The 24,211-nt window shown below is 42.5% G+C and overlaps 1 protein-coding gene across 1 annotated transcript; it reads left to right on the forward strand.

Annotated features, from left to right (window-relative positions):
* The first annotated feature begins 6,633 nt into the window (after nt 1–6,633).
* Nucleotides 6,634–18,438, forward strand: sall1 (spalt like transcription factor 1). The gene is made up of 3 exons (XM_004067439.4): nt 6,634–7,533; nt 12,452–15,855; nt 16,778–18,438. Exons 1-3 carry the CDS (start codon nt 7,461–7,463, stop codon nt 17,216–17,218), a joined length of 3,918 nt encoding a protein of 1,305 aa, XP_004067487.1. The 5' UTR covers nt 6,634–7,460; the 3' UTR covers nt 17,219–18,438.
* Nucleotides 18,439–24,211: the final 5,773 nt, after the last annotated feature.

Genomic DNA, 24,211 nt, shown 5'->3' on the forward strand with positions numbered 1-24,211 from the left:
GTTGCCATAGCAATTTGTTTGTTACCCTTACAAGGTTTTTCCAACAGCATTTCTGCCTCTGCTCCTGATTCATGATTGGAATAGAGAAAAACTCAGAAATTTGATTTTAAGCTTAATTATCAGAAAAATGCTACAAAAAAATTGTCAAAAATACTAAAAACACAATTTTCCCAGGAGTGGGTCTTTAACAAAGTTCCACATTTTAGTTGTTGAGAAGTGCAAACATTTGAACCAAACTTTGTGCGACGCTTCGTGCAGCGAGCAGATGTGGGCTTGGTGTGAATGTCGGAAGAGCAGACATGTGCAGCCGCTGGCAGCCCTGCAGGGCTTGGGCGCTCACACTTCTGTGTTAGCAGTTTAGCTTCACTGCCAGATAGAGAATGAATGACAAGGGCCAGGGTGGCACATCCTCGGAGATGTTTGTCAGGAGATGTCCCTCCCTCCTGCATGTTTACACTCACAGGGGCCACACTTGGCTGTTAGAGGAGAAGAAAACTGGGAAAACAGCCATCTTGTGAGAGCCAAGACTCTTACTGTGAATATTAAAGAGAGACTGAGAGGGGAAGAGAGAGAGCAAGAGGGAGCGCTATCTGGACAAAACAAAGCTGGGTTGGAGAGCCCAGAGCACATAATAAGCATGGCTCTTTCATTGCACACCCAGGGCACTCTGGAAAAGTGGGGAGGCCACTGAATGGGAAAGGAAGTAATAAAAAAAAAAGCAAACTTCTTTGAAAAGAGTCCTACCTTTGTGTGTGTGTTAGCCCATATGCATTTTTGGAAATGTCTGTGTGCTGCTGTCTTCCTGAGACCTTACCTATACTAAAATGTTTGGACATGAAACATTTTTCTGTGTTTGGAAAAAGACTGCTTTCTGTCTGCTGTAACTGCATCAGGGTCAGTGGGTGGATCTTGGAGGTCCGTTGTGAAAGTCAGGAAATCTGCTATGTGTCCCTTCTCCAGACTTTTGATCAGTTTAATCGTCATATCCAAAAGAGCCTGTTTGATGAGACTGCTTGATTTCACAAACATATGTGAGGTCACAGAAATCCTTCACGCATTTTAATAGTTTTACAATATTATGTGCAGATGTTACTACATAATTTAAAACTGAAAAGGCAGGAGTGGGATGTGGAGGATGTGGAGGAAACTATAGGGGTAACAGTTTGCCACATGTACCTCCTTTTTTCGAGTAATTTATCTGACACTTATTAAGAAAATTATGCACAAAATTGCATGTCTTAGTATGTTTTATTCAAATCTTTGTGAATCAGGAGAAGACAAAAAGAGCTTATTTGTGCCAAAACATTTGCTGGGCATCAAATAAGCTCCCTTCTCCACAACATGGAGGGGTAGGACAGAAGAGATTTTCCGTGTCAACAGTCCCACCCACAACTCAGAGGTGAATTTCTAATGGACTCCTGCTGCTCTGCAGAAACTATGTCCTAGAAAACAATACAGGTTTTTGAGTTTGGCTAAAAATTACGCGATCTTGATAAAAGACGACTGGGAACACTTTGATATAAACCAAAAGATGATCGGAGTGGGTCTTTGAGTAATTTATCAGGGATTCTCTGATGTTCCATCTGACTAGACTTCCACAAGTGCAGTAAATAACGACTGACAAGGGCTTCCTTTCACCTTCAGGCAGGTTTTTTTGGCTTTTCTCTCCCATGTCAACCTGCGACACAATGTAGCCAAATCTCGTTTTGTTTAGGTTCGCCTCCGTTTTGCCTGCTGAAGGATGTGTCGCATTTTTATCAGCACAGTTTTGTCATGTGGCTATGAAAACAGACATGCAAACATACTTTCAGAGCTCTTTCGTGTGAGGTCAGAGTGAGATGCAAGAGGACCTCACATTAAGTTAGGCTGCAACACTGTTCCTCTCAACAGATCACAGAGTTTTAACCACTGAAACTTCAGCACTGAGCAAAATGTGCTTGAGTTTGTTTGGAAAGCAATTTATTACTGTGGTAAAGCTTATTTACTGCTTTTTTGTTTGTTGAGATTATGTCATACAAGCCCTCCTGGACTACAGAATGATCGTAGAGCTGAGAAAAAGACAATTGAAACTGTACTTTAGTGATTTATTCCAACTTACCGGTACATGTGAAAACCAGTTGTATTAAATGAAATGCTTTATTTTTTGCTCTAGTCCATTTGCAAATATGGAGGTAAAGTTGAGATAAAATTGGATTTCAGTTTGAAAATGCATTGACGTGAATCTTTTCTCTGAATTTCAGAACATAACAAATTTAAAACTAAATACTAAAGTTTATGTTTTTTATTTTTAAAGAATAAAATAACACCAGTGACCTGTCCAGGGTGTGCCCTAAAGTGTCTGGGTTCGGCTCCATGAAGCCTTGTGACCCTGCCCAGGAGTGAGCAGGAATAAAGATGGATAAAAAACAATCTGAAGGAGTAAACAACATCCAACTTACATCATAAACGCTGCACCAGCTTTTCCTCCAAGTGCCAGGTAGAGAGTCTGGAAACACCAAGAAGACTCCAACCTGAATCTACAACTGTCCCTTCCCCTCTGTAGATCCAGAGGACAGATCACAGATCAATATCTAGTGTTTGCCCAGAGCAGTGCCATTCCTCAGCCTGGCCTTAAATGCAGGCTATCAATAGCAATAAGGGCCTGTCTGAGACCCTGTTAACTGCAGCCCGACCAACGCAGCTGTCTGGCGGCGGTTGATAAACATCTTGTGCCCAGAGTTGCAGCGAATAAACCACTTGATGTGTTTCAACTCTGAGGAAGTATTTACAGTAAGAGCGTGTGTTTTTTTGTTTTGCGTGGCGTGTCTGCTGGCTCGGTGGCTACCTGCCCGCTGCTTTGTTGTGTTCTCCCACTGCTCGCCCAGCTTGCTTTGCGGCTGTGACACAGACATGGCATCTGTGTACTCTGTGCGCTATGTGTTTACAAGCGTGTGAAGTAATGTAGGGATAATTCGAAGTGTAATTTTAAGTTTTGCTTCCAGGTTCTTAAAAATATATAAACAGGCAGCTTTTTGGGGGTGATGTCTGTAATTTCTTCAAGATGTGTGGAGCGTTTGGTTCCTCTCTAACCTCCAGAGTTGGTGATGTGTGTCAGTGTAATCCGGCTCCGTTTTGCGAAACGTCTAACCATCTAAGCCTCCCCGTTCATCCAAATATCATTTGTCAATGTCATATGAAAGCAGAATGTGTTCTTCAAGAAGACGAGGGAGCTAAAATGGGAGGTTTGGTGGTCGTCCACACCACGGTGTTTCTCGTTAGAGCCACTCAAGCGAGCATGTTTAATCAGATACAATCAAGTTAATTTGTCTTATAAGAGCTGAAAAATTTAAGGATTGCATCTCTGTGACTGCATGTCTATACTAAAAAAAAAAGTCAAGTGCACCATAATGGGAAACAGGGATTAGGATAAATTATTTAAGAATACGTGTTGGTTTTGTTTTCCCTACAAACCTGTGTTAATATTTTCTTTAAATTTAGCGAGTTTCAATCAAAATAAGTCATATTCCATACAATTCAATCAACCATATATTTTTGACGTTTTTATTTTGTGCTGCTCTTTTGTCTTCAAACGCTGCACAGTCCTAGTCATAATCTCTCTTGTCCCGCAGCAGTTCCACCCTTTTGTAACACTCGATTCGCTCGTCGATCTTGTCTTCCAGAACCTGATTTCCAGGTGTACCACTGAGGAAGACACTTTCTGGGAGCATTGGCTCCATGGGATCCTTCAGAGAACTTCTCCTAACTCTTTTGCTCCTTACCTGAGCAGCAACAGCTGATGGACTCAAGCCATTGTGAGAATCTATTGACTTGCTCAATGCAAATCTGGATTGAAACACACTTTCGGCAGGGGGGGGGGGGGGGGGGGGGGGGCACGTGATGCCAGCAACCTCCTGCGCCTCACTGACCCCCGTGGTTGTTAGCTTGCTTTCCCTAAAATGGGGGTTTCTGTAACTGCAGCAAAGATAATGTAAAAGCAAACACGGCCCATTGATACCGGGTGATGCTCCAGGAAGCTGTCAGGATGGGAGGGGGGGCAAATTAGAAGGGGTGAGACAATCTGTGGGACAAGTGGTGGCAGGACTGCTGGAGGACAATGGAGAGGGTTTGATCTCTTAATTAATGGAGGCTATCCTCTGCTGCTGCAGATGCTGCATTTTAATGCAGGAGGTTTTTCTGTGGAGTTCTTGAGCGACAAAACGGAGCTGTGAATGCAGTTTTCTCACTGTCTGGAAGTTAAAAGTCTCCAAATTCAGCTGTTTCACATATGACTTCTGCTGTGTCCTTATTTTTCCTTCATGCGACTGTAAAAAAAAACGTATTGTTGTGATTTTATAATACTTTCTAAAAAAAAAAGATTTGATTTGAATATGAAAGAATCGTTAAAATGATTTGAGGGTTTTTCACATCTTTTTGCTGGATAAACAAAAGAAAAAAGTCATTAAAACTGTACTCATAATACAAATCTAAGCTTCTTACTGTATCATTTTGAATGTTAAAAATCTTTTAAATAAAGCTTTTAATTCTTGTGACAGATATCAGGGTCAATAAGGCAAAACACAATTTGATTTGATGCAGAAAATAATTTTTACAGAATTGAAGTCAGGATACGGTATAGCTGTAATTTTTATATGAAATATTAGACATTATTTCAGTAATATTTGACTGTTTATTCAATGTTGGGATACTTATGTCACCTTAAACGTCTGCCACATAAATCAAACTTAAATGACGGAGTGCAATAAAGACCAGCAGCTTTTGATGCAAACGAGTCTCATTCATGTCTGTGATGAGACTGCATCCTCCTGATGGCTTTGCCTCTTCTCTCTTGCTGCTCCTGTTATCACACTGTGCACGCTCACACGCGCAGCTGACCCAGATGAAGGCCCTATTCCGCTAGTTGGGGATTCTCTCTGCGTAGCATCAGGGGCCGCGGAGGAAAAGCCACCACGTGTTGAACGGACAGGGAGGCTCTGCGGGAGGAACGGCTCCGGTGCGCGCGATCCTCCGCGTTTACTGCCGCATTATGCGCTTAAACGCGCGCAGTTTGTGGGCTTTATGATCAATCATGACGTGTCAGAGATAATAGTGAATGATGCCACGCGGGCCAGGCCCTGTCTGATGCGGTGCACGCGATATTGATTGCGCGTAACAGGCAGATGCGCAGTTTTTGTGCGTCAGACCGCCTTCAGTCACTTAAAAAAATGTTTTGCCGAACATCAACTGGGGGAATGCATTTATTTTATTCAACTTCTTTGATTTTGAACATTTATTCACTTTACATTATATTAAAAAACGAAAAATAAATATTTTTAAATATTGTGAAAAAGACGTTTGATTATTTTTCGCAGTTTGCCTAAAAACACAAAAACTTATTGTAATGCATTTCTAGTGAAAAAGTTTGTGTTGCGTCCAGAGGGACCCCAAGCTCTATGCATCCTTGTCATTCAGCCCGTTTGGTAACACTGTACCGTCGTCGTCGCGGGTGAATCCTATTTAAAACGTCCACCGCTCGGCTGGGCTGCAAATCAGCTTGTTTACAATCTCACACCAACACTCACATCAATTAACTGGAAATTGATTTTCCCCTCTCTGCAGTCTTATATATATATATATATATATATATATATATATATATATATATATATATATATATATATATATATATATATATATATATATATATATATATATATATATATATATATATATATATATATATATATATATATATATATATATATATATGATCACTCAGTGACATCAGAGGTTCTGTTTGATTTTCCTCTGCACGTTCTTTTTTCCGTCTTTTGTGATGAATAAGTAAATAGTGAGACTAGTCGAAACTAAAAGATAGCTGACACGGGAGTGGACCAGATCCATCTAGCCTGCAGCTGCTCTTTAAATATTTAGTGAAAAATAATGGCGTCCAAGACATCACCTATAGTAACATTATTATCTTCATTTCTCAAAATCAGGGCGACTGAGAGCTTCGTTTGTCTTTTTCGGGTGATAAATCGACACCAGCCACGTGAAGCTCCTGCGGGACCTTTTACCCTCTTAAAACATCACAACTAAGGCGTATTTTCGTTGGTATAAATAATAATATAAATTGTCATTTTGAAATATCGAATGCAATTGTAGTTATTTTTCTAACCTAAAGAAAACATAAACAACAGAGCGACATTTCAGACAAATCAGTGAACCGTGTATTTTTATTTTATTTTAAAGAAATGTCGCGACTGTTGATTCTCCTGGTCACAGAACCCAGATGGCCTCGGTAAACACAAGTTTTGCACTTAGAAAAAGACAAATGCAGATAAGTTTGAACCTTTGGGTGCGTTTCAGGGTTTCTCTAACAAGGAAATGTTTTGGAAACTAAGTGAACGCGCTATTTGTTCCCATCCGGACGCACAGACTGGAATCTTTGCTGTCTCCCCCACCGATCATCCAGACGCGCGCAGCACGTTTGGTTCTGCTGCGCGCTTTCAGAAAGAGAGAGAGGATTTTGAGAGGAAGGGGTGTGGTTGAGATGGGTGGAGGTGAAAAACAGCGTGACTGAATAGCCCATTGACCAATCACGTCTACAGTGGGCGGGGCTCCGCGTTGTCCCACTGCCGCACGGGCCCTCAAAGTTTGTTTATTCGCGGAATGCGGTGTGTGATGAAAACGTGTTAGTAAGTAACTCCCTTTCTGCCAATAATAATCATATGAAAGTTGTTTGGACGCCAAATCACAGCGTGGACTTTTTTTTTTTGTTTCATTACTGGAAACGCGTTCCGCCGGTGCCATTTACGCACGGACCATGCCCGCGCGACGCTGCGTTTCCATGCGCCGGCAGCCGCGCTCGAAACTCTTCACAGAGTAGGTGTTCAGCACAACAAGAGCCGAATTACAACAATCTTAATGCGAGAGCAGAGGGCGGACACTTCGAGAGCAGAGAGAAGAAAGTTGGTTGGAGATCGCGGAGGTTTGCGCAGCGCTCTTCATCTGCGGGAAAGGAAAAGAGCAAAGAAAAAAGCTGAGATCGGCGCTTGATCAGTGTGAGAGCTTGAGAGATACTCTTGCAAGAATGGACTCAAGAAGCTGACATTCCCCTGTAGTCAAGATAAGCTTTGGCTTGGCTAACAGAAGGGGTTAAACCGTATCTAAAGGGAGTGTGGAAAAGCCAGCCTTTCTTCCCCGTACGGATCAACTCATTGGGTGGGAGCTGAGAGAGAGACAAGAGTCCCCAGCAAATCAGGAGCTAATTGATTAAAGAGACTTCATTTGAATAGGAGGGGGGCTGGCGAGGTGCCAATCGCCTTTCAAAGAACCCCCCCTCCCTCCCTTATGATTAATCGTAGAGCATTATTGATAATCATAACGGGGCACATGCGCGGTGGATGGGCTCGATTTACGTAATTTTTCAGGAGGTTTTGTAGTCATTTTTTTATTCTTTGCCTGCTGATGTGCCAGCCAGCATGTCGCGGAGGAAACAAGCGAAGCCGCAACACTTCCAATCCGACCCTCATCTGCCTTTATCAGAGCACAATGGTGAGTCCACGCAAACTATCGCTCCTTCTGGAGAAGCGCCGGCTATTTCTCACACTTTTAGCTTGGTTTTTGTGCAAGCGTTCCTGGTTAAAGTTAATAGTTTTCAAAGTTTAACTTTACTCTCCTTTTTTTAATTAATCTCCTTTCAATTATTTTTCTTTACGATTTTTAACAAAAGTTTCGTTTATGGAGTTTCTTTGATTGCAAAATAAAATTTAAAAAGACGTTTTTTTATCATATTTCCTATTTTGTATTAAAATTATTACACAACGTTTTTCACTTAAAACAGAAAAAATCAGCTTTTGTAAAACTCACCGACGCTCTCCACGCGTTTCTAAAGTTTCCGAACTTTTCTTAAGTAAATATTATAATCTTAACACTTAAATCTTAAACAAAAGTAAGACATACGCTGAAAACTCACTGTTGGTGGAGTTTTCGTGGGCCCCTCTACAGTGGTCAGTCTCGATGCGCGGACACGGACCACCCAGTCGCGCCAGCGGGACTCCAAATGGTGCTGCGTCCCGGACACATAACCCCCTCTTCCGCGTGTTTCAGTTCGGCGCTGCGCTGATCAATCCAAAGCTGTCGCAATCCCGTTTACCTTATATCATTTTTATCAGCACATCCGTGCGTAAATATGCACATTTGTGCTTTTTTTGTCCTGTGTTTGGTAAAAAGTGGCTCCAAAGTGCGCGAAAGAACTTGCAGCTTTTTTACAAATCCTCAATGGTTCCGTTACTCATCCTTTTTGCACAGATAGAAGAAGCAGAAATAACTTAATCACTTTAAACACACGCAAATACGAGTAGAGAACAACTTTCTGGTTATAATAAAAATCGTTTGTATTTAATTTTGTAGATTGTGTTTTTTATTGTATTAAAATAACAAATCTTTCTGTATTTTGCACGCGCAAGTTCAGGCCTTAAAACTTTCCAGAGCCTTAACAGAGGCGAGAAAAAAAAATCTACTGTGAATGCTTTGTTATCAAAGTGTCGCTTTGCACCTTGAATGAAAAGCAGTGTTTGGAAAAAGTCCCCTTGCGGGTCCAAATCCCTGCAACTCTGCAATCTGAGGATCTCAAAGTCTGAAATTCAAAACATTTTTAAAACATATTTGTTCTCAGTTTGGTTCTGGAAAATTTATACAATTGATAAAGAAAAAGGAAAACGATTAATTTGTGTGTTGCGTCATCAAAGTAAACGGCCAATTCTGCAGTTCGGTAACACTCATTCCATTTTTGCATTTTCTTATTTTTTGCTGTGTGTTTACCGGCAGAAGGGGATTGTATATATATATATATTATTATATATATGTACGTTTTTTAGAAGGATCACTTGAATTTGTTAATAACCCATACACAAGGATGATATATTTTTCCCCATAAAAACGAACAAAAATGAATATGACACTTATTAGTGTTTATTCCCTGGAAAATCATTTGTGTGGTGAATAATCTCAGCAGGGCCTTGTGTTTGGTATTGAAAAGCATGTGCAGCTCATTTTGAATGGGGTTTTTTTTCTTGTAGGAGAGATAGTCCTGCATGGAAGAGTATTTTCAGACTAGTTCATGTGATTTTTAGGAACTTGGTGGATAATGCAAAACCTGCTTATTTCCTGAGTGCGGTTTTCATTTTCTGCATTTTCCTCCAAATCTAATAAAGGAAGAAGTCACTTTTGTCACCAACTTCAGCAGTCTGCAAAATCCTACATTTCTCCAATTACACCCAATGGTAGCATGTTAAAATACCTGCAAGTGTCTTGTGTGTGTGATTACGGGAGCAGGGAGATGTTGTCTTAGCATTAAGGGGTGTTTTGCTCGGACGGAAGAAATGTGCTGCTTGACTTGTGAGGAGTTGTGGTAGGCGGAAGTGGAAAAGAAAGGCGTTGTGTTTGCAGCTGAATCGAGGGATGCTGAGGGCTGTAGCTGCTGGGAGGTCGGGGTGAGAGCCACAGAGGGGGGGATGTTTAGCTGTTTTAACCTTTGCCAGTGTCCCTCTGTGTGGAGGTGATCAGAGTTCAGGGCCCGTGTGCTTCTCTCTGCTTCGCCGTTGACCCTGCTGGTCGGAGCTGCAGGCGGGCCAGCAAGGCCCAGTTCTTTATTTAAGCATGTGTGAGATTGTGAGGCCTTATCAATGTTATGACCATCCCCTCATGCCCTATCGAAGTGGCCCCCCTGGGGGGAAGATTGGCAGCAAAACCCCCTTTTTGCGCTGTTGCTCTTCAAACACAGAGCATGGTCGCTTGTCAAGTTGCCAGTGTTTATGTGGTGTGAGTGTAGGTGAAGCATGAAGGACTTGCTTTGTCTTTTTCCCTCCCCTTAAAGCTTAAACCATGTCACCGGGGCAGAGCCTCTGAGAAGCGAGTCTTGTCCTGGACCTGCTTTAGTGGAACCCCATCTTGTGCTCAGTGGGATGAGTCCAGAGAGCAGACGAGGATGTGAGCAGGGACCCTCCTGAAGTCACAAGTGTCAAGAGGCTCACAGAGGCCCGCTGCAAAAAAAAAATAATGTAGGATCTCTAAAGCTCTGTCAGCTTTTTTTTTTTTAAACTAATCCTCACTTTCTCAACTCTTCAGATGACTCGATCTCTGTTCTCTTGCTCTTTGTCTCTGCTGATATTCTTCAATTTGCTTTTGCCTGAGACTATGTAGAAGTTTTACACACTTCTTCATACAAGCTTTGACTTTATCTTGAATTTAATTCAAAGTTAATCCTTGCTATTTTAGGAATTAAGCTTTAATGCTAGCATCTGTGCCGTTGGCTTTACTTGTACTGTGTGGATAGTGGATTTTTTAGGATGAGTTGACTCAGTTTAGTGCAGTTTGTGCTCATCGTGTAAAGTTAAGGCAAACAATGAAGTTTATGATGATTTTTTTTTCCTCTGGAATAATATGGAGGATTTACCTTAACACCTTACCTTAACACATTCAGTCCAAACTTTTTTATTTTTTATAATTTAACTGTGATGTAGTTATTTATTAACTAAATTTGCTTAGTAAATTTAAATTAATGTAACCAGAATTTTTTAATAAATTTACCTAAAAAATGGTTTTTATTCAAAATTGGAAACATTTGGCGGATTAGAAAAGGCCTTTTAAAAAAAAGTGAAAGAAAATCTTTTTGTGTCACCTCTTAATTGTTTGAGTTTAGTTGTAAAAAATAATTGTTCTTTCTGATTTACTCTTAAAAGTGTTGTGACGATCCTGTGACTGATTAGATTTTCTTCACGCTTATTTGCATACAATCTTCATCGGGAAAAGAGAAAAGGTTTTCATTTGATCCTTACATTTTTCTCGCCACGAATCAGCTACTCTTTCTCTTCAAATCAACGCTTGGGGTGTTGGTCGGTAGGTGGAAACGGGGGGGTTTGCACGAAAAGTTATCATTAAAGTTGAGTCTTCCCTGTTTGCATGGTTTGGTGGTGTGAGGGCCAGGGTTTACTGTCATGGCAACTTTACGTTATCTGATGTCTGTGAGCGGAGAAACATTGAGGGAGATAATCCCTGAATTAAACAGGATCTGCTTTGAGTCGACAGAGATGAGCAGGGCCAGGCTGTGCCGACGATCCCCGCCGCTCCCATGCTGCGTGAACAATGGGAAGGCATCCTGTCTCTCTGTGGGGCAGGGCTGCACTTCTCTGGGTTTCATTTGCAAATGAATTCTTGGCCCCGATGAAAGTGTTGAGGGGCTAGAGCCACAATGAAAGGGATTCATAGAGAAATGCAATTTGTAAATCAACTTGTATGTTAAATAGTGAGATTTTAGTGTGACAAAGAGGCAAATGAATAAGGAATGTGTGGAGCACAGCAGTGGCTCTGGAGGCAGGGTGTCGTCTTGCCTTTTCACTTCATGACTCGTCACGTTTATTAAAATGGAAAATTTGAAAACCTGTTTCTGTGTGAAAGTCAAAAAAGGTCACAGCTTTTTAATTTTCATTTAAGTAACAGCAGACATTGCTGTGATTGTGTGGCTGGTTTCCTGAGCTGGCAGGTCCAGTTTGTCAGTTTTTGTGAGTTTAATGTTTCCAGTGTTACCTTATTATAATGGTTTTTTTAGATTTTACTAAGATTATTTTGTTAAACTTTATTTAATGCTCTAATGATTTATTTTTGTCGCTTTTCACCTGGGTATGTTTTTGAGGTCCGGTTTTCCCCGCACGCTTGACACCAACATGCTGTGACTCGAAAATTGGCTAATTTTCATCTAAAAATGTGGAAAAAAACAGTTTAGTAGTTTCTTTATCTGTTAGGGTGAACATTGTTTTCATTTTTTCCACTTTGTTTTTTTTCATGTGCATTTATCAGTCTGGGCGCCACAGGCTCTGTTGTTCTTGTCTCACTGTGATTGCAGGCTGAGCGGCTGCAAATTAGTTTAGTGACATAGATAACCTGTCCAGGATGCCCATAGTTGTCTGAAAATGAGCAAAGTTGACAAGAAATTGAAAGTCTAATAAGTCCTTCAAATGCTTGATTTTGCACCAAGTGGACAAGGAGAATTTGAAGGGCATGGGATATAGGAAATCAATGCCATTTTATGAAATTTCATTAAGACTCAATGTCCTCACTTCACTCTATTCTATATTTTGATGGATTATCTGCATAAAATGATTACCTTTGGTTGGGCTGATGAGACCCAGATGTGCATCTTCAAAGATCACTTTTAAGCAATATTTGAGTAGTTTTCATTGATTAGGTATCCCGTCTTATCATGTTTCAGAGGCCACTGCACTGAATAAAGCCTCTTCTCATTTCTGTCGACTTATTGTTGCTTTGGGATGGTACTTTTTTGTGAGCACATCAAAAGGATAAGTGTAAAACTGATTAACTTAAGATTAAACGACAATGGAATTTGAGCAGATAAAGCTCCTTTTTCAGCAGTGAAACATTTCTAATCACTAATCCTCTGTTTCCTCTTTTTCAGGGGACACTGAACTTTGCTCTGAGGAACCCCCCTGCAAGGAGTCAGACGCCCATGTCTGTAGCAGATGTTGTGCTGAGTTCTTTGAACTTTCAGATTTTGAGGAACACAAGAAAAATTGCACTAAGAATCAGTTAGTTCTGATAGTTAATGAAAATCCCATCTCCCCTGCTGGAACTTTTTCACCTGGGTCTTCTCCCCAAAATGCAGACGATCAGGTGAACGACACAGCTGCTGATCAAACAGAGTGTAACGACCTTTTGGATCCTAACACCCTTGAAAAAGAGGAGTCCATGGATGTGGATGTCTCTGGGATGAGCAGCGGTCATGAAGAGGAAGGCAGTCAAACAGAGAGAAGGAGCCCCATCAGCGTCCCAGTTAGCCACGCGGTCAGGAGCACTGCTGGTCCTGCTGTAGGTACTTCAGCTATTTCTGCTCCACTAACCCAGCTCAGTAACCTTACTGAACTGGGGAACTTTTCCATGATCAACAGCAATGTCATCATAGAAAATTTACAGAGCACCAAAGTGGCTGTTGCTCAATTTTCCCAAGAAGCCCGATCTACTGGTGGCCCAAGGGTGCCAGTACCAGCCCTGATGGAGCAGCTTTTAGCTCTGCAACAGCAGCAGATTCACCAGCTGCAGCTTATCGAGCAAATTCGCCATCAAATCCTGCTTTTAGCTTCCCAGTCCCCAGAATTACAGGTACCCCCAACGTCTGCTCCAGGCACATTAGGGCCTGCTGCCAGCCCACTGACCACACTAAGCTCACATCTCTCCCAGCAGCTGGCTGCAGCCGCAGGCCTAGCACAGAACCTGGCCAGTCAGTCAGCCAGTATTAGCAGCCTAAAGCAGCTGGCTGCAGCAGCGCAGCTACCTCAGTCCAACCCAAGCAGCAGTGAGACATCTCAAAGCATTACCACACTGGGACCATCAACAGTCAATCCGCAGCCTTCTGAGTCAAGGCCTACAGTTATGAGTAGCCTCCATTCTCAGCTAAGCAACTCTTCTGCTGTGAAGTCATCCACACCAGCATTTGGAATTGGTAGCTTATTGAGCTCTGCCGTGAATCCCCTTCTACCTCAGCCCCCACCTGGAAACTCCCTGTTCTCCAGCTCTCTGCCCAGTGTTGGTACCACTGTGGAAGATCTCAACTCTTTGGCAGCTCTCGCCCAGCAAAGGAAAGGCAAGCCACCTAACGTCACTTCATTTGAGCACAAAAGCAGCTCTGATGATGCTTTCTTCAAACATAAATGCAGGTTTTGTGGCAAGGTGTTTGGCAGCGACAGTGCCTTGCAGATCCACCTGCGCTCTCACACCGGTGAGAGACCATACAAGTGTAATGTCTGCGGCAACCGCTTCTCTACGCGTGGCAACCTAAAAGTGCATTTTCAGCGGCATAAAGAAAAGTACCCACACATTCAGATGAACCCATACCCTGTTCCAGAGCACCTAGACAACATACCAACAAGCACTGGCATTCCGTACGGCATGTCTATGCCCCCAGAGAAACCCGTCACCAGTTGGCTGGATAGCAAACCAGTGCTGCCCACTCTGACATCCTCCGTTGGCATGCTGCTGCCACCAACCATGCCGAGCTTGCCGCATTTCATCAAAAAGGAAGATCATTCAATAGCCATAACCAGCCCACCTGTAACTGCAAAGAATGACTCAGGTGCCGCTGAGCCTTCAGCTAAAAGTACTGATGGAGCAGGTGAAGAGGGTGAAGGTGCAACCTTGCCTACCTCAAATGGAAAAACTGAAGATGGCAGCCACCCCTCGGGCTTAATGACAAATGTGAGCTCTGCTTCAGAGGGCATTGCTGAGTATACAACATCTAACAGTCCACCCATGATGACCAATCCTCTCATGCCCCTTCTAACTGATCAGTTTAAGGCAAAATTCCCATTTGGAGGCATTCTAGATCCTCTCCAGGGTTCAGAGACCTCCAAGCTGCAGCAGCTTGTGGAAAACATTGACAGGAAGGTGACAGACCCAAACGAATGTGTCATCTGCCACAGAGTGCTGAGCTGCCAGAGTGCTCTGAAAATGCACTATCGAACTCACACAGGGGAAAGGCCTTTTAAGTGTAAAATCTGTGGCAGAGCATTTACCACCAAGGGGAACCTTAAGACCCACTACAGCGTCCACAGGGCAATGCCTCCTCTCAGAGTTCAACACTCCTGCCCTATTTGTCAGAAGAAGTTTACTAATGCTGTGGTTCTTCAGCAACACATCCGCATGCACATGGGTGGGCAGATCCCCAACACCCCTCTTCCAGAGAGTTATGCAGAGTCCATGGCCTCTGACACTGGCTCATTTGACGAGAGAAACTTTGATGACATGGACAACTTCTCTGATGACAATATTGAAGGGATGGAAGAGGGGCCAGATAGCAGTGTGCCAGACACACCAAGGTCGGCTGACGCCTCCCATGACAGTCTCTGTAACTCTCCAGCACCCCCTGAAATGGCTCACAATGAGGGTCCGGAGAAGAATGGCAAAGAAAATATTCAAAATAATGAAATGGAAGAGTACCCAGTCAGCCAGATGAAGGCTCTTGCAAATGGCTTAGTGGAGGGGGATTGTCTCACGAATGACTCCTCATCTCTGGGAGGTGATGTTGAAAGTCAGAGTGCGGGGAGTCCAGCTGTGTCAGAATCTACCTCCTCCATGCAGGCGCCATCCCCCACGAGCATGCAGCAGCAACTACGCAAATCCCCCAGCCTCGAAGAAAGGCAGCATAGGATCTTATCCTTTGACCACACTAGTGCAAGCCTGTTGCAGTCTCACCCTTGCAACATCGGAGCCCTAGACCTGACATCTGTCAATCCCTCAAAAGAACCTCTGGGCATGATTTTCCCCTTTCGAGAGCGTAACACCATCAAGAACACATCCTGTGACATCTGTGGGAAGACATTTGCTTGTCAGAGTGCCTTGGACATACACTATCGAAGCCATACCAAAGAGCGACCATTTATTTGCACTGCTTGTAACAGAGGTTTCTCCACCAAGGGCAACCTCAAGCAGCACATGCTAACTCATCAAATGAGAGACCTGCCCTCACAGCTCTTTGAGCCATCGAATACCAGCCTATCATCCAGCCCAACTCCTTCCCTCATGTCTGTCAGCTCTCTAAACAAGCCGGAGGTCAACGGCTTCCTTCATAGCCTCCACCCAGAGAACAAGGACCTTCCCCCAAGCTTGGTCACATCATCGGCTTCCACCTCTCCAGTACTCTCTGCAGCTCCTCCGCGCAGGACACCCAAGCAACACTTCTGCAACACCTGCGGAAAGTGCTTCTCCTCCTCCAGTGCTCTACAGATTCATGAGAGAACCCACACAGGAGAGAAACCTTTCGCCTGCACCATCTGTGGTCGGGCCTTTACCACCAAAGGAAACCTCAAGGTAAATGTTAAAATACAAAGAAGTCTCCTGCAAGTTTGTGCCTGAGAATGTGAGCGAAAATAATTCTCAGGGCTGTTAATTACTTTAATGCGATGTGTTAGCGTACTTAAAATAGTTAGGTGATAATAATATATAATTAATGAAAGCTTTAGTGGGAGAAAATAATGACCCCAGTGGAAAAGTTGAATCACAAAGTGAGATTATTGGGGAGAAATTCCAGAATGCGATCAGCTGATGAATAAGTGAGGGAACAGTCAGTGATCTCAGGGATCTAGGCCAGTTTGTGTTTTTCCAAAACAGATTCTGTTAGTAAAAAATTTTTAATATTATGAAAAGCATCCGCTTAATGATCTACAGAAACATGGTCTAAATAACGAGGAACACATATAAAATTACATATTTTTTCAGTTTAGAAAGGTATTTGGGTTACGTGTTAATTTTTAACCTTTGCTGTACGAGTGTTGATAGAAGTCTTGTTATGTTTAACTAGGTATGTTATGATAAAAGCTGGAAAAAAAGCCTAAATTATGCATTAGATTGGGTATTTTTAGAATGTTGACAAAGGTAAATTGTCGCATGTCATCCTGGCAGGAGCCCTAAAACTCGACATTGTAATTTTTGTCTGAGCCCTTTGGTCCTTTACATGAGATGAACAAATTAAAGCTTTGATTCAATGTCCGCTTGCCAAAAGAAGTTGTTTACACCACGGTCCTGCAGCTTGAGCAACTAACCACCCTGCTGCACCCAGGATGTGAACCTTTTTTATTGCAGTCACACATTATGATTATTTTTTCCATTGCATCATCTCATATTCAGCCCTTTGGCCAAGTTTGTAAACATCACTCATTTTCATCCCTCTCATTGCTCTGTCTCCCCTCCCCTCCTGCTCCTCTCTGTTTCTCCTCCTTCTTCGTCTGCTTAGGTTCACATGGGCACACACATGTGGAACAGCGCTCCCGCCAGACGTGGCCGCAGGCTTTCTGTGGACGGCCCGATGGCCTTCCTGGGCACAAACCCAGTCAAGTTTCCGGAAATCTTCCAGAAAGACATGGCTCCAAGGGCGAGCAACGGAGACCCGGCGAGTTTTTGGAACCAGTACGCAGCGGCATTCTCTAATGGCCTGGCCATGAAGACAAACGAAATCTCTGTCATCCAGAATGGGGGCATCCCACCCATGTCAGGCGGGTTGGGAAACGGAGGAAGCTCTCCCTTAGGTGGGCTCACTGGCAGCCTGGACAAGCTGCACAGCACTGAGCCCAACGCCGCGCTGGCTGGTCTGGAGAAAATGGCCAACACAGAGAACGGAGGCCACTTCCGGTTCACACGCTTCATGGAGGACAACAAAGAAATTGTTACTAATTAAAGTGTATGCTCTTGAGCACAGGCATGTAAAGATGCCATCAGGCATACTGTCCACATACCTGCAGAAGACCAGAACTGAAAAGAACAAGACGGAGATAAAAAACCGAACTCCTTCGCTTGCCATCGAATCTTTACGAACACAAGTGTGAAGACAAGTTGCTTTTTTTGTACAATGTACATGTTATACTTTCAAGGAGCTTATTTATTAGTGATTATAATCTTGCTTGAGAAAAAAGTGGAAGCATTAACAGTTAGTTTTTTTTTTTCCTTTTAAAGCCAGGATGTTTGGGTGCTTTAAAAATGTGCTTTGAAGTTTAGAGAAGTCTGGTTAGAAAAACCTTGGCATTAAGTTATTTTCTGTCTATAGTAGCTATAACCGAACTGTCTATGTTCATGTGATGCATTAGCCCTGTAATAAGCAAACAGACTTGCTGTAAATAATGTACACTGATCTTCAGTAGATGGTCTAACATCTGTGTGCCCCCCTCCCCTGCTGTGATCGAGACTAAACAATGAAATCCGAGCAAAGGACAAGATGATGTGGTAGTTCCTTTCTTCGCAGTTGTTATTTACCTGTATCTTATTTAAGGAAGACAAAACATTGATGTTTGCTACATTTCTTTAGTGTTAACTTGTTTTGTTGTTACATTCTCTGAGTATTGTACTATTTTTGTTTACTTCCACATTATCCCTCTGACTAAATCTCTCCTTTTTTTTATTTTCTATTAAATCTTCTGCTCATATTCCGCTGTTTTTGAGAGCAAGGCATTTACTCGTCGGAGAAGAGTGTTCCGCCCGGTTTATTTCACGCTTTTTTTGGAACCGAGGGCATCAATCAATTGAGGAAAGGTTCTTCTTTACTTTCTCAGCTGGATCTCCTCATTGCTGCTATCTCCCAGCATCCTCGTTGACATTAAGTGCAAAGTTTTGTGCTGACGCTTCTGTAAATACGTTCAGATGTGGAAATACGTACTCCCTCGCAAAGAAACTGTACATACTGCTCAAAGGAGAAGTCCATCATGGCCCGGGGACAAAATGATAGTGTTTTTATAAATATAAATATATATTGAGTTTGACAACCTTCGGACTGTTACATGCACTTTTCTTGGAAAGTTGGAAGATCTTTATGGGTCCAGTTTCTCTACACTTTAATACCTACTAACAACTAAGATACTGTAATTCTTTACTCTAATAATCAAATACACCAGTTTTCCAAAAGAATCGATGTGTGTTTGTGTATTTATTGTCTTTTTAAAAATAATATCATGTTTACATTTGTATGTTATACATTTGCAGAACTTATTTTTGAATTGTTGAAGCTAGTTTTTTTTTTAAGATATTTTTTAAATAAAAAATGATTCATTTTTATTTTAAATCCATAAAAGTTGCACATAAATGCAACAATTACGTTTCTCACATTTTATTGTAATAAACGAGTTATTATTAATACATGGCCAATTTAAAAAGAGAAAAATACAAAATGTAAACATATTTTACGTTTTTTTATTTATTTGTTTGTTATTTTATTTTACAATTTGAAATTGAAAGAACGCCGCGTGCCTGAAGCAATAAAACAAATAGTCAAATAATTACTACGGAAAAAGATGTTGGCGGCCTTAACAAACTTTGGCCAGTTGTATAAAAAAAAATCCCAAAATAATAAAAGTAAAAGAGAATTTCCAATGTCGTCTTTGTTTTTCAGCAGCTGTGTTTCATTTAACACATCGCTGCACATCCTGTAACGCAGGATCTGCTCATTTCTGTCCGGCATCCTCGGCGCTCCCCCTTATGAAGCCTGGATCCTCCAATATTTACGTTTTAGATTTCAAGACGTCGAAGCTAAATGATCCTTACCCACAGCCTATTTTTCCCCCCTTTCTTTTTAACAATCACATCTGCTCCTCTGAGCTGTGTTTGTGCAGCGCGTCGGCTTCCTGGGAGATTCCTTCAAAGAGAAGAAGGAAAGGAAAACGGACTCCGCATTCCTCCTTAATTATGACAAATAATTCATTTCTGCACAACTTCCTATTTTAAATTTAATCCGTTTAAAATAATATCAATAATAGTAATAATAATTATTATTAATCAGTTTAAGGAAATACTTTTGGAAGATCAATTAATGAGTAAAAATGAAGGCTTGATGATGGGAGTGGGTGGGGGGTCTCACAGGTGGAGAGCAGGGCCATGCAACCTATTTGCATCCTCTGGCTTCCCTCTGCACGAGCCTTTCCACCATCAGCCCCGGTTTGGTCTCCAGCCCTCCCGGTTCCTTGCTCCAGTATCGATTGAGCTGTGCAGTATTACAGAAACACTTGAATCTCAGGTGGCAGGAATGTGTACCATTGATTCCTTCCACTGTGGCTCCCAGCAGTGGCTTTTTGCTCCACAACACACAGCACCACAGGAAGAGCCCGGCGAACACACTGAAACACAATCGCCCCACAGAATAAAAGGGGCTTGCCCCGCTCTGCTCTGCACACTGTCAAAATTCATGGTGTTTCTCTGTCACTGGAGCCACTGTGGGATCAGGACTCACTGCATACTGTAAGATTTTATTTTCAGCATTTTTGCCCCCTGTTTTATTTTAGCTAATTTGAGCTAAATGGCTTTATGGGCTTTGCTGCCGAAGCTGAAGAGGATGGAAACCATCAACACAGAAACATTACTCTCTTTAGCCGTAAACCACTCCTGTCCACTTACTGAATACTTGAAGGTTCATTAAAGGATTGGCCTTAAGTAAAGGATGTGTGCGCAGCTGCTGCCCTGCAAAAATAAAATCATTTGCCTTCAGCTTTGACTTGTAAAAAAAAAGCTGTTGGGTTGTGCAGAATTTGACCAAAGGGATGTTTTTTTCATTCCCACAACAAACGCAGCACAATCTAATTTAAAGTAAAACAGCAAAAAAGTTTTTTCTGCAGCTCTCCAATCTTCTTAACCTGTTTTGTTTATCTTAGAAGCACTTTAAGGTCACATAAGAGGGTCATCTGGTGTCTGTATCCAAAGGTAATAACCCAGATTCAGTTTAACAACTTTTCTGTGCTTCGGGTCAGCAGATGATTTTGGAGAGGATGGTGATATTGATAGACCCCCTCTCTCTCCCCCCCCTGACCATGGCCTTTGCCTGGTGCTGTCAGCCCTCCTGCTTCGATACAAACCGTAGCCTGCAGGCCTAGCTTGGACTCCCCACTGTGGTTGTGGCCTAAAGCAGAGAGATCAAAGACCTACAGAGAACAATGGGGACCAAGAGGCAGTTTTCGCCTCTGTCGATGAACCACAACACCTGCCCACACTGTCAGTCACAGTCAGCTGATGGAGATCCACTACTCGAAGATCCACACCACACCTTGTAACCCTTGTGCTATCCTAGGCACTTTAACATTCGGAGTTGGGTCATCTAGACCCACTAGACAGTCGGCTGAACCTTTTTTCTTCAATGATTTGTGATCATCACTGGTGTCCATGGATTACATGAAATCTTTCCACCTTTATCCACCTTTGTCATGGTAGGGAGAACACGTCAAAGTAAGGGTGGGGTCATCTAAGATAGCACAAGGGTTAAGAAGATAAATATATATAACCTCCTAACAATGCACATTTGTCTTCTGTAAAGGACATTTCTGAACCTTAATGCCACCTGACCACTACAAATGACTGAATTAACTCCTTTTGGTATCTTCAAAGGGCATTTAGAGCTTTTCAATGATACCAAATGTGAAGTGGTGGAGCAGTGGGAATTGTAGTTTTTTATAGTTTTTGTAGGATTAAAAAAACTTTTGACTGAACAAAATATTTTTTTCTCTGGTAGTCAGGAGGATCATTTCATATTTTATAAACAATGTTTTTTTTTTAATTAAGTCCTGTTCTTTGGTTACTTTTTTTTTCAAGTTAGTTTAAAAATCTTATGTGCATGGCTTTCAGGACACAACGCTCCCCTGGTACTGATGCCAACAAGGTTTCTGTCAAAATACCATGAAGCAAAAGCCCAACTCATCGAACCCTGTCCTAGGATCCATGCTGGAATGATTTTGGGTTGGACAGTGCATGAACACACCAGGCAAAACCCCTGGAGGCCATGAAGGAAACAAGTGTCAGTCAAATACGGATTTTTCCTGCAACCTTCCTGTGCTAAACAGGTCCTTATCTGAGCTCCAGACAAGTTGCTTCAGTTCTGCATCAAGTACTGACTGCTCTGGACTTTTTCTTTGCGGTTTACTTTTATGGTGCAGCTATATCCAACTGGCGGGGTCATTCATCTTGCCGTTCATCTGTTCCTGGCCTTTTGTGTAGGCACCGGGCCCATATTGCATTTCAGGACCTATTGTGTCAAAGGAGAACCCAGACAAACAGGTGGGAGCTTTAATGTGAGCTCTTCCTGGACCCAACTCACCAAAGTTGAGGCTCCTTGTTCCATTCTTTAATAAGGCACCCATGCCTGCAGAACGGCCCCAGTGATCAGTTTCCCTCATCGTCAGATGGAAACCTTCAGGGATGCTAATGAACGTACAGTGAGGGCTTGTCTCACGCACAGTGCTCCTTCTATGTGCATCTCTCGGTTTATCATTGCCACTGCAATTGCAAGGCTATTTTACTGGGTCTTTTTACAACAAGGGAGACATTTAGTCCATTGTGATGCTAATTCTTTAACATTTGAGGTCCAGGGTTTGTACTTTTAGGCCAGAAGTTTATAAGACAGGGCTTTTTGACAGGAAACAAGCCCTTTTTTTGTTGTCGCTGACAAACCTGCTGTCACGGGTTGTCCTCCTTGACCCTGAAGACAAATTTAATTTAATGTGTATTTCCATTTTAAGATGAATCACATGTTTCCTTGTTTTGTACAGTAGAATAGAAGCAGATCGTCTTTCTCCGGTTTTAAAGAACAGCTTCAAGATTAAGTAGGCTGATTGTGGCGCTTTCCCCATCAGAATTACGGCCGGTAACCTTAGACAAGCCTGTCTGCTCCGGGGCTTAAACACTCACACACACAAGCACACAGGGTAGGGGACACTCTCTGTTAATGTCATCTCACAGATTCAGTTTCTTCATCACAATCTTACCTCCAGTCCCACAACCTCTGACACATATTCTTACTTTTTCTCACAGTGTCAAAGCATGCTAGTGAGATGGAGAGATATTCTGCGGCTGCAGAATAAGATATCGATACAGAGATGTCAGCACGAGATGTCACAGTGGCTAGGAAGAAGCCCTTCAGCCGCTTGTCAGGTGTGTTTGATTCCATAGGTGCACAGGAGCGATGTCTTGAGTTTATTGAATTTGTCATTTTTGGCCTGGGAGTGAAAAGGGCACCTGTGTGCTGCCGTAAGACCCTGCATCAGCGCTGCCCCCCACATTTACCGATGACAGCTGATGCGCAGGGACAGCCCTCAAGCAATGAATTTTTTTTTTTCCAGTTCGCACACCACACTCTGTGTACATTATTCATAAGCAACACAGCTGAGAGGATATTTGTCAGTTTTATCATAAAAGTCTCCTCAGGGGCTAAAAAGTCACCCCCGGTTACAACAAGAAAAACGCTGTTATTCCAGGGCAGGTTCAAGTTAAAGTCTGAGGAGTGGTGGAGACTGACCACCCACACGAGTGCCGGATCAAAGCAAAGGCCCGCTAACATTCAGAGACTGCAGTATGATAGTCATTTGTTGGCTGTGGGAAAATTGGGAAACTCCAACAGAGACTGTGTTTTATTTTAAGTCTCATTAATGGGATCCTGGGCTTCTGTACAGTGTATCTATTGGACCGGGATCACAGTTGTGCCGCCCACCACTTTCAAAAAGCTCTCACTGCTTTCTCACTGGACACCATGTTAGAGACAAGAGGGAAGTTGTTTCCTCTGTGAAATGTGTAATCCAAGGTAAGATAAGGGATGCATTAGGTCATGGTAATTCCCACAATGTTCTGTTTGATATGTGTGTGTCTATGCATGTGTGGGTCTGGAACTCGAAAGGACCACCACAGTGGGGCATTTGACTCCCACAGGGCACCTGGGGAGCTACAAAAGGCATCACTCATGTGCTGTCATTGTATTGAAATGATTTCTCATAGGTGTGTAGAGCGCGCCGGCCCTGTCGATCTCCTGCAAACATGCCTTCCTCACACTCAGTTAAGTCTGTGCCACCTGTGATTAATAAGAAATATCCCAGATCCAGCAGGTTAATGTTTAATCAATCAACAGAGAGGGAGAAGCTTCTAAATGGCCGGGTTTATTTTTAACCACTGCGGCGCATTAACAGCACCAAGGTCTTAACGCAGACAAAACTCATTATTTTTGCTTTCAGCTAATGTTCATCAGTCCGTGGTGAGAATATTTTAAACAGGGATTGCAAGCTTTTTTTCCACTTAAAAAAAAAAAAAGCAACATCTCAGTTACCGCGGATTCCATTTATTAGCCAGAGGAAAGTCACCAAATTCAGAAAGTAACATTTTACATTTTAAGCTTCAATTTTGACCAGTTATGATCATACTCCCCCCTTGTTGTTCTGGATTATTCTGCCATCATTGGCTTTTTAGCTGCTTCTGGGACCCAGCTGATGCACCTGAGCTACGAAATCAACACCCCACTCAGCAATAATGCTCTCTGAGGCTTGACCAGTTTACGAAATAATCAATTCAAATAAAAGCAGCAGATAAAATTGACTGACCCTCATATACTTAATTATTGCAGCTATTTGACCAAATAGCATTTTTCAGGATGCTGTGTGTCTCGGGCCATCAATATTCCTTTAATCGCTGTTAGTTATTGCCCTACTTTGTTACTGCGGTGGATGGCCGGTCTCCAATGGTCAGCTTGGCCCAGGGCAGTGCGAGAATGAGATGCTAAATGGTTGCGCAAACAATTTGATTATGCTGTTTAATTCCCGTCATATAGATTTACCCGGCCTGCTGATGCACTCATTTCTGAGAGACCGTGCAGCAGAGTGCTGACCTGCCCGCCTACCACCACCAGGCTTGAAAAAGCTGTGTTTTTTTTTTCCCTCTCCCT

This window comes from Oryzias latipes, chromosome 3 (genome assembly GCF_002234675.1).
Source record: "Oryzias latipes chromosome 3, ASM223467v1".
Lineage (NCBI taxonomy): Eukaryota > Metazoa > Chordata > Actinopteri > Beloniformes > Adrianichthyidae > Oryzias > Oryzias latipes.